The sequence below is a fragment of the Harpia harpyja genome, chromosome 17 (assembly GCF_026419915.1).
Source record: "Harpia harpyja isolate bHarHar1 chromosome 17, bHarHar1 primary haplotype, whole genome shotgun sequence".
Lineage (NCBI taxonomy): Eukaryota > Metazoa > Chordata > Aves > Accipitriformes > Accipitridae > Harpia > Harpia harpyja.
The window spans coordinates 23,387,031-23,404,115 of record NC_068956.1 but is presented as its reverse complement, the minus strand read 5'-3'; the positions used below and the strand labels follow the sequence as shown (position 1 = coordinate 23,404,115).

The 17,085-nt window shown below is 41.9% G+C and overlaps 1 protein-coding gene across 3 annotated transcripts in view; it reads left to right on the top strand.

The window, feature by feature from the left end:
- SACS (sacsin molecular chaperone) overlaps positions 1–17,085 on the top strand; it is a 62,196-nt gene that overhangs the window by 12,325 nt on the left and 32,786 nt on the right. For 2 of the 3 annotated variants that reach the window (XM_052812993.1, XM_052812994.1), the window contains 2 exons: positions 4,405–4,961; positions 15,014–15,164. In XM_052812993.1, coding sequence (XP_052668953.1) covers positions 4,939–4,961; positions 15,014–15,164 — 174 coding nt within the window. In that variant the 5' untranslated portion in view covers positions 4,405–4,938. Of the gene's footprint in view, positions 1–4,404; positions 4,962–14,696; positions 14,772–15,013; positions 15,165–17,085 lie in introns of those variants that run through there. The other variant, XM_052812995.1, reaches the window with a different exon arrangement.

The following is a 17,085-nucleotide window of genomic DNA, read 5'->3' as shown; positions in this document are numbered from 1 at the left end:
AGAAACAGATGAAGTTGACACAGGACCTATTTTTTGGTTTCAATTAACTTATTATTCTTGAGAATAAGTATTGTACTTTTTTTTGCCCCCCGAGACAAATTTCCTCTACTCCATGGCTTAGGGTAGCGGTCATCTTAGCTGATGTATCCATGCAGCATTGAGCTGCGAGGAGATACTGGCTTCATCTTGAGAACCACAGGGCTGTCAGCTCTGCTTGCTGCAGCGCTGGGTCGGTACTGGCCTGGACTACTCATTTCAGTTGAATTTGCTACACCAAAACTGTCTAGACAATAAACATATTAAGGACATACCTACTTCCAGCTTTTTTAGCTTGCTGGCACATTATTATTTTACACTGTATCAGGTCCATCTCAAATTTCTGCACAACAGCTATCTCTGAGAAGCAACTCTCTACATTTGTGTGGTACCTGCAGCTGCGTGATAGCCTTGAACTTAATTTAACCTTTGATAGAAATGCATTTTGAACCCAGCTAGTATACTTGTGCATTGTCAGGAACAATTTGTCTTCTCAAAATTTTGATACCTGGGTGGTCTTTTTTTCAAGGTTTAGCTGCTTCCTCTGGACTGTGCACTACTCCTTGTTATATTCGTAGCGAGTGTGGTCTAGTCTCATTCAGAGCTACTGCTGCTATTGCATGGAGTGGGATTTTAATTATGAGAATTAAACCTGTCATATTCTCCTGCCTAATAAATCCAGGAGAAAGCAGAATTTAGTGAAACAGTGGAGCCGTTCTGTATTTATAATGGTATACAGGAGATTACAAATTAGACCTGAGATGACCCCTACTACTTGAGATCAGATATTAGACCTCGAGCATATCTGGTTTCCAGCTTGTTCTGCCTCTCTTGATTTGTCAGCCTTCAGTTTTGCCAGGTATCTTTGCTTTTTCCCTTTTAAAGGGATGTTTCTCTCACGCTAACAGATTTAGAAGAATGAAAGTGTTTAGTTTGTGTCACAAGGCGCATCTCCCTGTATTTGCTGGTAAAGCCACTATTGGTAAAACCAAAATGATGCCATACGCATGAGATACGAGTTGTACATTTTCATTCAATTTACAGTTTCCTAAGAAAGCATTTTGGGGTGAGAGTGAAATGCCCTGAAACAAAAGAGGGCTTTCCCCCCCATCCTGTTTACACATGGACTGTTTGTATCTGTGATACTGAAAGAAGCCATGATTTAGCATGAGGTGATTGTGCCATGGCGTATCCTTGAATCTTGAAGACAAATGCTAGGTACAGCCAAGGTTACCCATGAATGCAACGGATGGACGGGGTACCTTTGGCTGTGTACATCCCACTAGTGACCTAGCCACGCTGCAGCTCTGGTCAGCTCAGCTTGCTTTCATGCTATGCTGCTCACAACTGCTCTCCTGCTTGAGGACATATACCTCCTGTTGTTGTGGTCTTGTTTATTCCAACAGAAGTCAGCATAAGCAATAATGGTTTTGTGATCAAATTGTGCTTTTAAACTGTATAAAACATAAATTGAGGATTAGCTACTGCTGTGCTTTGTTCACAAATTTTCTCCTCTAAACTTTGGATTGTGTTCAGTAATTCTGATGGTTCTTGCATGCTTCCCATGCTGCTGGATGGAGTATTAACAGTTTTGGTTTAGTTGTTATTGTTGAGGAAAGAAACTCAGTGTATGTATAGTTTAGACTGTATGTAGCAGAATGTGAAGTTTAGACTGATCCCAGGATTAAAAGGATGGATGAAAAGTGAACAGATAGATCATCAGACAACCACTAATGGTTTTCACACTAGAAATTTCTGAAACAGTATTAATATATATGTATCTACCTGATTTGCAGGCAAAATCAGGTATTTGCATAGCTATGTCTGTGGCTTCATACCTACAACTAATCATAGGCATTCACAAAACTGAAGACTGTTTTTACAGATTGACTACTAAACCTCCTCCACCACAATTCCATTAAAGACAGACATAAAATCCTCCAGCAAAGGTGTTTCCTTTTAAAAACTGATGAATCCCACAGTAGAAAATTGGCACAGGCAATGGTTGTAACTTTTTTTCCCCAGGAGAAATTTATGGTTATGTCTATACTAATAAATTAAATGACAGAATGTTCTCAGACACTGCAGCTCAATATCATATAAGGCTGTAAGGTAACTGTATGACCATCTTAGGGACTGAAGAAGTGTAAGGTCAGGAAGTTAGCGTGCCAGGGTCAGTCTGTATCTGGTATCTGACAGCCAAGTTGGCTCTCTTTCTTACCATGGCAGACAACATAGAGAAGACTGTGTCAAAATCTTTCTAGGATTGTAATGTGATCTGGTAGCAAACTGACAGCACCATTTGGTCACATCCATGCTGGCAAAACCAAGCTCCTTTGAGGACTATCAGAATGATTTGCCAGTGTAGAGATGTCACTTCATGCTGTGATATAACTTGCTCTTCTGCTAAGCAAACTATTTATTGAATTAATAATTTTTAGCCTGCTTTCAGGTACTTTGGACCTATCCATTTCCTGGACAAGGTGTCACTGTCAAAAACCCTAGAAGGTTTTTTCATTTTCGTAGGGTGCATCAGTACCAAGAGCAAGTAATATATAAATTCTTTTGAAACAAGGGGCTTTTCAGTGTCCTGGGAGAAATACAGCAATTACTGACTTACTAAGATAATGGATTTAGCTAGAGTCTTGTCAGCATGCAAGTCACGCACAGTCCTATGTGCGAAATCATGCACAAAATTGCAATGAATTAAAAAGCTTCCCCACAGCAACATAATAAAGGACAATCTTTGAAAGGCCAAGCCTAGAAATAGAATGCAGTCTGAGAAAGTGTGTCACTCACTAATTATGGAGAGGCTGTCTCTTAAAGTCATAATTAGCTTTCTATCATAAACCCATTTTTTCTTTTTCCTTCCCCAAGACAATTGAAGCTGCTCAAATAGCTTTAAACATTTTTCATGTGTGATTTTACTAATGATGTTTTAGGGGAAACAGTATAAGCTGGCCTGGTCTTCCAACTATGGCTGCACCACGCAGTGCCAGGACCCACTTGAGCCCAGCTTTCCACTGCAGCCAAAATGCCTTTCCTTGGTGCTCCCCTCCCAACTGCAACCCATTATGCAGCAGGGCTGCAACGGTTTTACTCTCAATGGAATCATTCATACCTGGGCAAATGAGGCTGGATTTGCATGGCTGTTTGCTTAAGTCTGTATGACTTAAGTGTGGAACTTTTCTTTGGATTACATGCTAGATATACATCTCTGCATCTGTGGAAACAAAAATTTATATTGAAGCCATTTAGTAACACATTACGCTAAGTTAAATTCTCTGTGATGCTTTTCATGGTAAACATGCATTCAGAATTCATCTTCAGTCTATATACCTTGATATTTCATTTACTAACTGAGTAGGTAAATTCCTAAGTATTAAAAAAATATATATATATTCAAGCCACAAATTCTACCATCCTTTCTTTCATACCATTTGTATTTCAATATCTTACTTACATAGTAAATTAATTCACCTCTTGCAGTTTAGCCACAGTTGTTTCCCTTTCTGGGTCAGGAAAGAATGTCTCTGCATTGCTGTTTGAAGAGGGACATATGCAACTGCATATTATGAAAAGACTTGCCAACACCGTCAGAGGCTCACAGAAGCCTCTGTTGGACATATGCAGAACAATAATGGAATACCACTGTTGTCCTCCCAGCTCTCTCAAACGTATCTTCCTTGGGTAATAACATGTATATTGAATGAAATGTTTTCTGCTGCTTGACAGCACATGCCTCGCCTCACTTACACACTGTTCTGGTGCTACAAAAATTCTATGTGTAGCTTGAAGGAAATAGTTCCTGAAGGCATGTGCAGCATAGGGTAGATGTTGACCTATATAGCTGGGAGTGGGGATTAGTTGGGAAGACTTTGAATCCTCCCTGTGGAAAATCATTGCAAGCTAGTTAATCTCTTCCCCAAGCTGCAAACCATTTGAACAGAAGGGTAAAATGCTTCTCCATAAATGTTCTGCCCAGACTGTTGTTTTCTCTGATGGCATAATTTTACATCAAGGCTGAAATATATATCCTAGAACCCTTTTTTTTAAGCAGATACTGATGCAAAGGAAGAAATGGAAAACCTGCCCATTTATTGAGCATACTTACAGCTACATGTGTTATTGTACTGATTGTATGATATCGTACTGGAGGAGAAGCAGGAAACCTCACTGCTTTTTTTCAGTTCTCCATGGGCTTACAAGTACTGTAATGCACAAGGCAGTTTATAATTAGTATCATGACTCACTTAATACTAGTCACTGCAACTATGCCCTCAGGGGAAATGACTTTTCCATACCCTTCAGTCCAATTCTGTTTTGTATTAACGACCCACCCCTTTTCTCTTGTGTCTCTTCTTCCAGAACTACTGAGCTGATATTAAGAAGTGTCTTCTAGCAGGTGTGAGGGAGAAGACAAATCAGACTTTGGCCCTCACAAGTACTCTTCCAAGTGTGCCTGCTTCCAGAAAAAAGGAAGACAAAGCAGAAACAGCAGCTTCCAGAATTCTACTCCATCTCCAGAAGTTAAATATAAATAAATTGGACAAGATCATAGCCTGCATTCAGTTAAAGAAACTAAACAAGACCTCCTTGCTTTCTGAGACCTATCCTATTAAGTCTGTTCCTGATTATGAGAGAATGAACTTCTGTGAACAATTAAGCAAGTGGCTTTAAAAGAAAACTGGAGAAGTAGCAGATGGTGAGACACACAGACATCTTTGGTAGTTCAGGGATGGAGTGAACACTGAGTTGAGTTTCACGTGCTTGGGCTTTCTCGTGTCCGCTGAAGACATCATAAGCCACCAAGCAAACAAGATTAAAAAAATAATTTGCTAATTTATAAATCCAATATCTGCTTCATGTTCCTATCAGGAAGATATCAAAGAAAAAGAGACAATGGAGATCGAGGATAAGAACAGGTAAAAAAAAAATTAACTCCTGAAAGAACTTTCTGTTAGGCTGACATGTTCTTGCTCAAACCCTCATGGTCAGTAAGTTAAAGACTGAGTCTGAAACTTGCCTAGTGTTTGTACAAAATTGCCACTTTTAAAGGTGAAAATAATTTCTTAAGTTACAAAATCATACATAGGTGCCAAGTTCTGCTGCATTTACTTATGTGTATTCTCTATGAAATTAAGGAGAACTGCTTGAAAGAATTAATCACTCCTGTGAGCAATGGATTCATAGTCTAACTTTCAATTTACATGTACAGTCTACATTCACTATAGCATTTTCCGAAAACAAGTGAAAGAGAAAGTTTTCTTCCTGCGCTTACCCAACTTTGAATTCAACATACTGTTTTACTGGGAAGAGTGTATAATCTCACTAACAGCTAAAAAGCAAATCAAGTTCCTTGGGTGAAGTGTCTAAACAAATCTTATGAGATTAATGCTTTTTTAGATGTTAAGTTGTAATTAGAAGTGTTCTTATTTGCTGTCAATGGGCCTGCAGGAAGATGACAGCCTCTACCCTCAGCCTTGCAATCTGCAGAATCCCCACTGATGTGCAACTCTATGATGTACAGCCTCTGCTTTTTCCTGTGTGTTAAGAAGGTGGGCTTTGCATTGCGTTAGAAAGTTGTTGTTAGTGACAGCTGACTGTTGTTTCAGGGTTTGTTCCACTGGCTTCCTGGGTAATTTTGTGAAAATTCAGGAAAGTTACATATTTCTATTGCAAGGTGACTGGGATAGAAAACTTGGGGGTTTGAATCTCTCTCTTTTTCTTCTAGATTAGTTAACTAGACCCTTCTAATGCAAATTTTGTACATCTGGAAATCTCTGAGGTTTAGACATTGCACAAAAGATCCATGCAGCAAGCTCTTCTATAACACAGTAAAAGACATGAAGGTCTCCTGTAAAGACCTAGTCTGATGGTCAACTTGGTTGCCACCACGGACTGAAATGGGACCAGAGATGAAACTACAGAACTGCCAGGGACAAGAGCTGGAAAGTATGGATTGTCCTAGATTGAGGTGCAGGGCCAATGTCCAAGCTGGAGACTGTGCATTGGACAGAGGTGGGACTGGATAAATCAGGCTTCAAAGTTGTAGCCAGGGAGAGGCAAGCAGACTTGACTTGACACATACTTGACTTTTACATGTGAATGACTCAATCTGTTCTGCTAAAAGCAGATTTCTTGCAGTGAGCGTTACTCATGCTGCCAACAATTTAAAGTTCTATATTTCAGTATTGACATTCCTGGATACTATTAAACGATGGGCTTGGTTCCACGAAGATCATAAATGACAAATATCCTGTCATGTCAGTTATGTAGTGATTTTTGCTCATTTGGTTCCATGCAGTTTACATTTTTTATGCAAGTCTCAGTTAAATTGGCTTTCCATTAGACTATGTAGTGATATTTCCGAATCCCCATGGGAATGTTTTTTTATTTCAGTATCAGTCAATTATAAAAAAATTACAGATCTCAAAGATTTTGGTACAGTATTTTACCTGAGCTTCAACTTTAATATTGATATTGTACCTAGCTATTTTTAATGGTAGTCAAGTATCAATTTTCAAATTGGTGTGTGTGCAAAATTATGGCTTTAGATGCCTAACTTGAAGCTTAGCTTTAGCAGACCGTTGTGCCCTTGTGATGTCGCACCAAATTAGTTGGCTTCCTCCGGCATGTCTTTAGTTCACTGCAGATAGATGCTTTTTGGGGCAGAGCCAAGCTTTTATGCTTTTTATTTTTTTGTACAGTGTCTATAATAACAAGACTGCAGTCCCAGCTGGAGCTTCATGGAGTTTGTGCAATATATATAAAGACAGTAGCTAAAGCACAGACTTCCAGTCCAGGTTTTGACTTTGAAGTTTTAGAACTTTTCATTATATATATTTGCTACTAGTATGTTAATTAATGATAATAGGGGTGCAATTCCCTTAACTTCCCATCTTAATTCCTCTATCAACACACAGATGCAATACAAATATTAAAAAAAAAAAAAGCTTTTCTAGCTAATTAAAAAGAACTTCTTTTCCAGAAAGGCTTCATTGATTATACTGTAGATGGGTTTTGCTGCAATGCTACTTTGCGTCAAGCACATGCTGCCATTAATCTGGTTGCTATGCATCCACAAAAATCTTTGGGTACTGAAGTGCTTTAAACTGGTCCATGACCAGAGGGAAGGAGTGAGTGCACTGCAGCTCTTGCAGCGCTGATGCTTAGGTGGGATACAGTCACACTACAGCTTTAGTTACCACAACCCATCAGCTGCTAATCCAGTCTTCACTGGCTGTGAAACCCTTTACTACTGCAATTTTTTTTTTCTTCAGTGTGGCTACTTCTGTTCAAGATAGGCACAAGCAGGCTAATTGAAGAGAAGTTAACACAGGCTTAGTTAACTTTGCACTTAAGTCATACCCATATTTCAATAGAGATTTTACATAGATTATAATAATTGACATTGTATCTAATCAACTCTTTCCATAAGTATGTGTAAATATGAATGCATATGCATAATAAATAAGTATACAGTCTGTTGTACATTTAAAAATCTGCTCTGGAGCCTCTACAGGTGCCCTGTTCCCCATCTCACTTTCCTTAACCTTTGTAGAAAACTCCCTTGACTGCTACATTTCCTGCTTCTCTTGTGTCCAAATATACAGAGGTATGCCAAGGGGCATACTGTATCTGTTCTGTCACACTGGCAGAGATGTAAACAACAATGACGGCATTTTCAAAAGCACCCTGCCCGCAACTAGTGAAAGTTTTACCATCCACTTCACTGGAAGCAGTTAAGATGTCTTTATGTCTTATCCTTGCTGAAGCTAGAGGCTAGCTACACCCTCCATGCTGAAGATACCACAGCTGCCTTGTGCTTGGTGTCTCAGCTCCATCAAAATGAGCCAAATTAGCTCAAACAATTCAAACAGTAAGAATTTGTTAAATTGGGTAATACCATCTGAACCAGGCTAAGGGGCAATTATGTAAGAAGTTCCACCAGTAAATTGGAAAGAAGAGTGAAAGGCGCTGTGGGTGTAGGAGGCTGGAAGTACTTGATGTCTTACCCAACGCTCCTTTATGTAGGACAGGACATAGAAACACAGCCTCTGATTCCCAGTGAACAATTCTGCAACTCTTGTGTATGAGCTAGTGTTTGGAGCAGCACCTACTTGCAGCTATTACAGTTGTGTGACTGGACTTGTCACGTAACCCAGGAATCCCTTTCACTTCTTCTCTGTGTTTTCCCAGAAGAGGATGGATGCCCCGTGTCATTTCTTCCCCTTTTCCTCCCTTCCTCTCACTAGGCCTTACATATGGCTCATGTTTCTTCCTCTGTGCCACCCATCCTTCTGTTGTCTGAAGGATAAATTGTTGCTTGTATTTCTGTATGAAACCCTGTTATGAAGGAGACAGAACTGATACAGTGCTGGTAAAGAGCTAGCATTATCTGAAAGGGTATTACTGGGTATCATCCACTATCTGATGTACAGATAGTTGCAGAGGTGCTTGAAGTTGTGGCTTTTCGTAATTTAAGAAAATTACATCTTGTATTTCCTTCTGTTTGATATCCTAATTTCCTCCATATACATAGGGCTCTGTTCACTGATGCCTAGAAAATATTATGAAACTTTGCAGCATGATTAGATGCAGTATTCAGAAGCAATAGGGATGGAGAAATACTTCTTAAAATGTTTAACGCATGTGTAATCTGGGGCCACTGATCTCATTTTAGTTATCGAGTGGATTTTCCTCACTTACGTAGAATGATAATAGCTACATTAAATACTCTGGAATGAAAATAAGAAAAATGTCTTAAGGTAGTATGAAAAAAAATACCTTTGATAAGCTGATTACCGTGTGTCCTAAATGGAGGCAAAAAACCTAGGCCTGGATTCATTATGGTGTTGAGGAACCTACATTAGGCACTGAAATCAATTTGCAAATTTAGGCTCTGCTTTTTTGATCTTTGAAGGTTAAAGTGGGTGTTCTAAATCTGGCCCTTTTATTGGCACCAAAGGCTGTAAGAAAAAACCACCAGTAATTTAACATATTGCTTATTAAAAAATGTATGCTGGCAGCAGTTCTTGCAACACTGTACTCCTTCCTAATGCAATTCTCTAAAGAGCAATTGAGGAGTTTATTTTTGTCACTATTTTGGTTTAATCTTTTGCATAATTTGAAATGCCAAGCATTTTGTACTGGTATTTTGTTATTTGTACCATCTGGAATAGAAAACCCTGTGATTCTTAGCAATTCAAATTTGTGGAGTAATGGTTACTGTACTATAGTTAAGAGTAAGTTTAGGTCCTCTCTTCAGGGACTTAATTTAAAGCAGTCTTTTCCTAGAGGTAGATCTAACAGGAAATTTTACTTTGGCATTTGAGAAGATTTTGAAATTTTATCATTTATTTGTGCTGTCTTGCTCTGCTCTTTATTTGCAAAGAATAAACTGAAACAAGTTTTATAGGTCTTTTAAGTACTTTCCATTAGCATTTGCTGAGTGCCATCAAGGAACTGGCTTGAACACTAATGCAAATAACTGCAAGATCAAAATCATTAGATGGAAATAAATGGCTGTTCCTGGCCTCTGTGCCCTTAAATCTTTTGTTTGTTTTTAGTAGTATTTCAGAAGTATCCTGTTCTTTTGATATTGACATTTAAAACCACATCAGCATGCAAAAGGAATAAGATAATACTTTCCTCCTGTTCTTTAATATTTGACTAAGCCATGATCATACAGATACTTTGCTTAGAAGCTGCCTATAGTGGTTTCACAGGCAGAATGCAGAGTAGAAGTATTGATTTAAACTCACTGCACCAATCTATAATAAAATAGTTTCAGCAAATTACTTAAATTGTGTAATGGATTTTAGGGCAAAACTACATATTTTTTTTGAATCAAATGCTTCACAGGCCAGAGGGGGTTTTTTTTGTCATTTGTACTAGACAGGGCTATAACCATTTCAGTGACTTCTTTTAAAAAAAAAAAATTACTTGTTTTCTGTTAATGGAGCTATTCAAATAAAATACAAAATTTCCAGTAAGGGGTGGCTTTCTAATGACTAGCACATGTGTCATCAGCAAATGGTATTCTCAAACTTCTTGAAAAGGCATTAGTAAGCAAGGATAAAGCAAGCTCCTGGCAGTGACTACAGACCAATGCAATCTGTAATCTCCGGCTAATGTGAAATATATACAATGTAATGTTTAAAACATTTGTTAGAAACACTTAAGGGATTGATTTAAGAATGAAGGTAAGTAAGTGCTCACTGTGTCATAGAAAGTTTTGATTTTATGTTTGGCGTGCACTGCCTCAAACCTAGATGTAGTTGTTGAGTCACTGCTACTTGCCTGCCAGCACTGCAGAATGTTATTTGCTGCACTGGAAGCTATTGTATTGCAGCGGGTTTCCTCTTGCGTTAGTGACCTAATCATGTTTGTTTCTTATCACACCACGCACTCCTTTTGCAGGCTCCATTCCATCTTTCTAAGCACACTGTAAGGAAGGAAGGGACTCGCATCCATCTCTTTCTGCTACTGCACAATTATTTTAAGTTATTGGAAATATGAGGTAATTCCGCAACACAGAACTTTCTCTTTTCAAGGAAATGTCACTATGAAAATGGGTTTAATTTCATTTTATAAATATACTTCAGTGTTCCAGAGACACTTTCTACTTTTTTTATTGCATGTCCCTTCTTGTAAGGGTTACATGACCTCATTCTGAACCAAACAGAACTCTTGTTTATAGCCACAGGAGAATTTTCGATATATATTTTTAAATCTAAGTGCTGTTCTGCTTGGAAAAGTGGTTATAAAAATGTTATCATAGGAATTTCCCAATCATTTTAGATTTAAAAGACTAACTGCCATGGCTACAAAATTCCCACCTGGTCAGGTCAAATGTTTTTTTTTTTTTTACATTGCCATGTACAATCATTAATAGTAGTTCTGCATAACAAATACATGTGAGATATCTTTAACTTCACTAGGATTACACAGCTTCCATAGTTCTGTTTTCCAAAGGGATAGCAAGATTAAAAATAAAAAAAGGCTGGGTTTTTTTGTTGTGAAAATCTGCAAACTCCTTTTCAGTCAGACAGTGTAATTTCTATATAGTTACTTGTCTAGGATATTTTTATTTAGATACTACAAAAAAAAAAAAAAGGTTTACAAAGATCACTGTCATAAGCTGTAAAAAAGACAGAGTTTAATAAGGGATAACAGGATATGTATAAATCACTTTGTAATAAAAAGGAGATTTATATTCTACATTCCTTGCCAGATGAATGGCCTGGATGTTGCTGATAGAAATCAGCATTGCAATTAACGCTGTAGGATTGGCTTTAAATTGCAGTTAATTTTCTGCAAATAGGTTTCTACTGAAATTGCACTTGGAATACTTCTACTCTTTTCCTTTTTTTTTGTAGAGTTTGAGAAGAGCTTGTTTTTACCCATTCTTTGGATCTGATACTAGTATCGGTGTTCATTTTCCTTATCTTTGTTACTGAAATCAGTGCCTTCTCCTGTTAGGAGGCTATGCCATGAAATTGGTAAGTTGAAATTTTGGCATCAGTGGGAGTCTTACTTATTATCATCAATAGCAACATCTAGCCAATAAATAAAATGGGATGGGGCCCCAGGCTTCCATTCTTCCCTTCCGGCCAGAAGTGGCATAGCACAGCTCATAGGTAAAAAACTTAACAGTCTTTGGCCCTCAACAAAAATGTCCTTGTCCATTCTGCCTGTGGAGAGTCGTCCCTGGTTTATGAACCATGCCTGACCATTGTCGTGAAGACTGATGGTGGTTACGGGTCAAAACTGTGCCAAGAAGCATGACAACAATTAAACAGTGCGGCTGATCAAAGGGCTGCATTGGAACATATGCCCTAGTCACGCTTACTCTTTTAATACAGAGATACTAAGAGGATGAACATCTTGCTTCTATCTGGACAGAAAAAAACCAATCCAAAGGCAGAAATTATAAAAGAGGAAAACAGAGCAGAAAACACATGATAAAGGAGAAGCAAATGAAAGGTGTTCCATAGCAAATAGAAATGGGACATGCATTCCTGCCAGTATGAAAAAACAGTCTCCCTTGTAACAAGAGGATCAGATTTATGAGGGGAACAGGTACGGCTAATTTCCAGGAGCTCAGGAGTCCAACTCCTTTGTCCAGAACCTTGCACAGTTCCAGTTCTGTATTCCTGCTTCTTCCCAACTCCTCACCCTCTACTACGGAGGTCACATACTAGACAGAATCTGTGGTACACAGAGGTTTTTTTCCTCCAATATTAATGTTAAATCATCACAGGACAGAATTTGAGAGTATTGTCTTGTCATGTGATGTGACATGGGTTGGGGAATTTCAGTCAATCACTGACAGCAGGATGGTCCGTGCCCCTGAACGTGTCCCACCATTTGAGGTGTTTGGCATAGAGAGGTGGCTGTTAGCTGAGATAAATAGCTCTTGTTCTCTCCAGGGTCCCATTCAAACAATTTTGCATGCTTCATAAAATGCTAAATCACTCCTGTGATCCCAGCTGGAGCAGAAGAATTAGATTCTGCCAGTGTGACTTGGTGGTTCAACTGGTCTGGAGACTATTTTAGTAGCTGGTATGGATGGGACTGCATCAGGTTTCAATTCCTTTCATCTTGCCCAGTCATCCACATTTGTGCCCCTCATGCCACATCCTTCTGCAGGTAGTATATTCCCTTGGTATCAAGACATAAAAAGATAAACGTAAGAGATTGGAAGGCAGCCTTCTCATTCCTTCGGACATAGTATGAAAAATTCTGTGATGACAAACTCTGAAGGGGATGTAACAAAACAGCAAGTTAGAAAGATCAAATGATAGAAAAACGAACAAAGTCCTAAACTAAAGCAAAGAGTTAGATCCATCTTGTTTAAGTTAAAATAGTCGTCTTTATTATTTCTGGTGAAAGCAGGATCAGACCCACAAAATTTCTAACATTTTCTCCTAATCCTGTAGTATTCAATACACAAATATTGCCAATGAATGAAGTAAGACGTTGCAGCACTGGCAAAACTCTGTCTATGTAGACACTATGTTGGATCTTGATCCACCTGACCTCTGCGGTTCTTAAGCTTCCTTCCATTTTAAGTGGGCTCATCTTTTCTTAGCTTGATACGCTTTCTGCAGACAGGTTCATTGTGTCTTTTCCCCCTTCCACAGAAACTCTATTGCTATCTGTTGCTGCCAAGTGGCAGTTTTAACTCCCTGTCACTAAGTGAAGTCATAGATGTTTCGGTTTAGTCAGGGACTGGAGTTGAAGACCTGCTGGAATGAAATGGAATTGTTGGCTGGAGGTCTGTAGTCCATCTTCCTGCTCAAAGCAGGAGGATCACCAATACTGGATCAGGTCAGTCATGGCTAAGCCTTGAAAATACCCCAGTATGAAGCATGCCTCTAGACAACCCGTGCCAGTACTGCGCTAGTCTCCCAGTGACAGGTTTTTTCCTACCGCCCAGTATGAACCTCCCAAGCTGCAGTTTGTTGCCATTGCCCCTTGTTAGTCTTGCACTACTAAGAAGAGTTCAGTTCCATCACCTTTGTAACTGCCCTTCAGGTAGTCGCAGGATGCTACTATATTGCATCTTAGTCTCCCCCTCACCAAACTAAACAAGCCCAACTCCCCCATCTTCTCCTTGCAGGTCACGTGCTTTGGGCCCCTGACCGTGTCAGTAGTCCTCTGCTGGGATCTGGAACGGAGCAAGCCCAGAACATCACATTCTGGTCACAATATCCTAGATCCAGCCTCATCAGCACTGAGCAGAGACTCGCTTCCCTTTATCTGCTGGTCATCCTCCCTCTAGAGAGAGCAGGCTGTTGCCTCCTGTTCAGCCTGGTCTCCCCCAACTCCTCTGAAGCAGGGCTGCTGTTCAGCGCATCACTGATGCACAGCCCACGGTCCCAGGTGCAGAACTTTGCATGCAGTGAACCTCTGTTCATTGGTTTCTGTTGGCCCGCTCCACAAGTTTCTCAAGGTCCCCTTAGCTCATTGGGATCACAGATAGGTTAAAGCTCTGTTTTCAGGTGAGAGCGCGCTTTCCGTAAGCCCTGAATGGCATCAGGACTTACCATACACTCTATGAGATAAAGTAGAAGATGAACAGCCATAACTATTCATGATCAATCAAGTGACTGACAGAAGAGCAGAAAAACGGTGTTTCCTTCTGCCTTCCGCATCCTTGAGAAACACGAGCTTTGTCAGCTGTGCCTCTGCGTGCTCCATACGGTGGTGCCTGAATGCTGGGAATTACCAGCACCCCGCCGGCCTGCCCTGCCCCGCCGAAGGAGGCATTTGCAACATCTCCGCACCTCCGCGCCAGTCACGGCTCCGGCAGCCTCACGCCACACACGCAGCGCCAGACGAGCGAAGCTGCGTCCTTCCCCCTCGCCTCAGGCGACCGGGCTCGCTCACCCGAGGGCCCTGGCAGGCAGCGGGAACGACGAGCCCCGCGAATCGGGGCACGGGGCCGCGGGCAGCCTCCCCCAGCCCCGCGGAGCCGGGAAACCCCCGTCTGCGGGCCCTCTCTGCGCGGAGGCCGGGCCGGGCCCGCCTCACCCCCGCCGCTGCTGCAGCTGCTGCTGCTTTGAGGGCGGCTTCTCCACACCCTCCTTCCCTCCTCCCTCTTCCTCCGCGACGCAGACCTCAGGGCGAGCTCCTCCCTTTCGCCGCCGTGGGCAGCCCCACCCCTTCCCCGTGTGGGGAGCCGCGGCGGCGGCTAACGGTCCTTTGTGTGCCGCGGCGGGCATGTGAGTGGCGGCGGGGCGGGACGGGAGGGGAAGCGGCGGGCGTGCGGCGCTGCGGGAGCGGCTCCGCTGGCAGGCCCGGCGGCTCCTTCCCGCCTCCGCGGAGAGCCCGCCCGTGCCCGTCGCCGCGCGGGTCTCCGGCGCCCGTCTGGGGCCTGCGGGGTGCCCGAGGGGGAGGGCGCAGTGGGCGGCGGGGCAGGGCGCTGCGTGTCCGTTCTCAGCTGGTGTCTGTCGTGTTGTCGCAGGCTGGCCCGGGTGAGCGTCCTCCATGACTGCCTGGGCTGCAGGACCTTCGAGCTGCCGCCTTCCGCGGCTGTGGGGGACGTGAAGGCGCGGATCGAGGCGGAAGCCGGCTTCCCCGCCGCCGAGCAGCGGCTGTGGCACCGCGGCAGAGAGGTGAGGGGGCGCGGCGGGGCGGGCGGCGGGGGCAGCTCCGCGTCTCCGGCGGCCTCTCGCACCGCCGTGCTGCGGGCGGTCCCCACCCGGCCGCGGTTTGCGTCTCGGCAGGTCTGCTGGTGCGTGGGCGTCCTTAGGTGCGGGTCTCCCGTGGGAAGCGAGGAGGTCGTTTGGACGGGCAGCTCACCCTCCTGATGGTGCCAGCTTTTATCGTTCGAGCTTTTGTGTCTTTTTCTGATGTAATCCACGTGCTTTATCCTTATTTCTTTGGGGGGGGGGGGGGGAAGGCAGAAGATTCACCTGAGAGTGCCGACGTGCTTGTTCTGGCTTCCTTTCCATCTTGAATTGATTTTCTACCTGCTGGCCAGCTTCAACGGCAGACTGACATCACCATGACAGGAAGCTCATACAAGTTAAAAAGTGAGGTCTGGGTACAGGGGAGAGAGTCGAATGAATGAATGACCTTGTCCTGTTGAAGGCATCAGCCTGGGGTCATCGTTTCAGTACCGCTTGGCATGCTTCTAGCCACGCTCTTGGGAAACGGGAACCTGGAGATATTGGTGAGATGCAGGAGTAGCGGCAAGAAGGGGAGAGAGAGGAGGTCGGACGTTGGGGTGAAACAGGGCAAGGGGACTTGCAGATGCACAAGGGAGAAGAGAAGGTTCCAGCGAGACCTTATTGTGGCCTTTCAAAATATAAAGGGGGTTTATAAGAAAAAATGGAGAGAGACTTTATACCAAGGCCTGTAGTGACAGGACGAGGGGCAATGGTTTTAAACTGGAAGAGGGTAGATTTAGATTGGACGTAAAGAAGGATGTTTTTTTTAAGGTGAGGGTGGTAAGACACTGGAAGAGGTTGCCTAGAGAAGTTGTGGATGCCCCATCATTGGAAGTGTTCAAAGTCAGGTTTGATTGAGCTTAGAGCAAGCTGTTCTGGTGAAAGATATCCCTGCCCATGGCGGGGGGGTGTGTAGGACTAGATGATCTTTAAAGGTCCCTTCCAACCCAAACTGTTCTATGATGCTGGGAAAGAACTAGATGTTAGTAGTTGTATTGCTCAAGAAGCTTTTAAGAACCTACATGGGGAACACAAGTAGTCTTTGAGGGCTCAGGTTTGAAACAAACTACCAATGTAGTTTATCTTTTATTTTCTTGCCTGGTTTTGTGTGTCCTTGATTTTGTTCTCTCCAGGCCTTCCTGTTTTGGGTGGAAGGAGATATGTATATCACTTTCTAAAATTCATCTGGAAGCGAAGATCCGAGCCTCGCTCTGTCTGGCACAGAAAACTATCTTTTGGCAGGGAACAGTCAGTGACTGTAATAGCTATTCTGATTTTTTTTTTTTTTTTTTTTAAATATTAAACTAGAATACATATGGGAATATTTATTCTGTACTGTAGCGATTTTGAAAATCCTTTATAAACTTTTGAACTCCTGTTTATTGGGATCAAATTATTTTTTAATTTGCTGAGGTACTAGAATATTCATCAGTAAATCTTTTTTTTTTTTCCATGAAAGCTGCTATGTGCAATTTACAGATGTTAAGTAAAATCCAGTATCTCTTTCTCTCATAGTTCCTTACAGTGTTAAACTATTAATTTGAATCTATTCAGTCTCCTAGTTTCTGCTGGTGTTTTGGCACAAAAATCCTACCTGGCAAAATTTGATTATTCTATCCCTTTAATACTTGCTGATGGGTTACAGCATTCTGTGGATTCTTTTTTATAGTGAGTCCTGAGTACGTGGTCTACCCAGTGTAAGCTATTTTGCATCTTGAGACAAGATCAGTTCAAATATAATGTTTCTGTAGGAACTTACAATAAATGCGCTGTTGTAAGAACTGTTTAAAACTGGTGTAAGTAAAAAGTAATACGATTTTTGTCTTATTAATGGTTTTAAATTATGACTACATACTGTGGACTA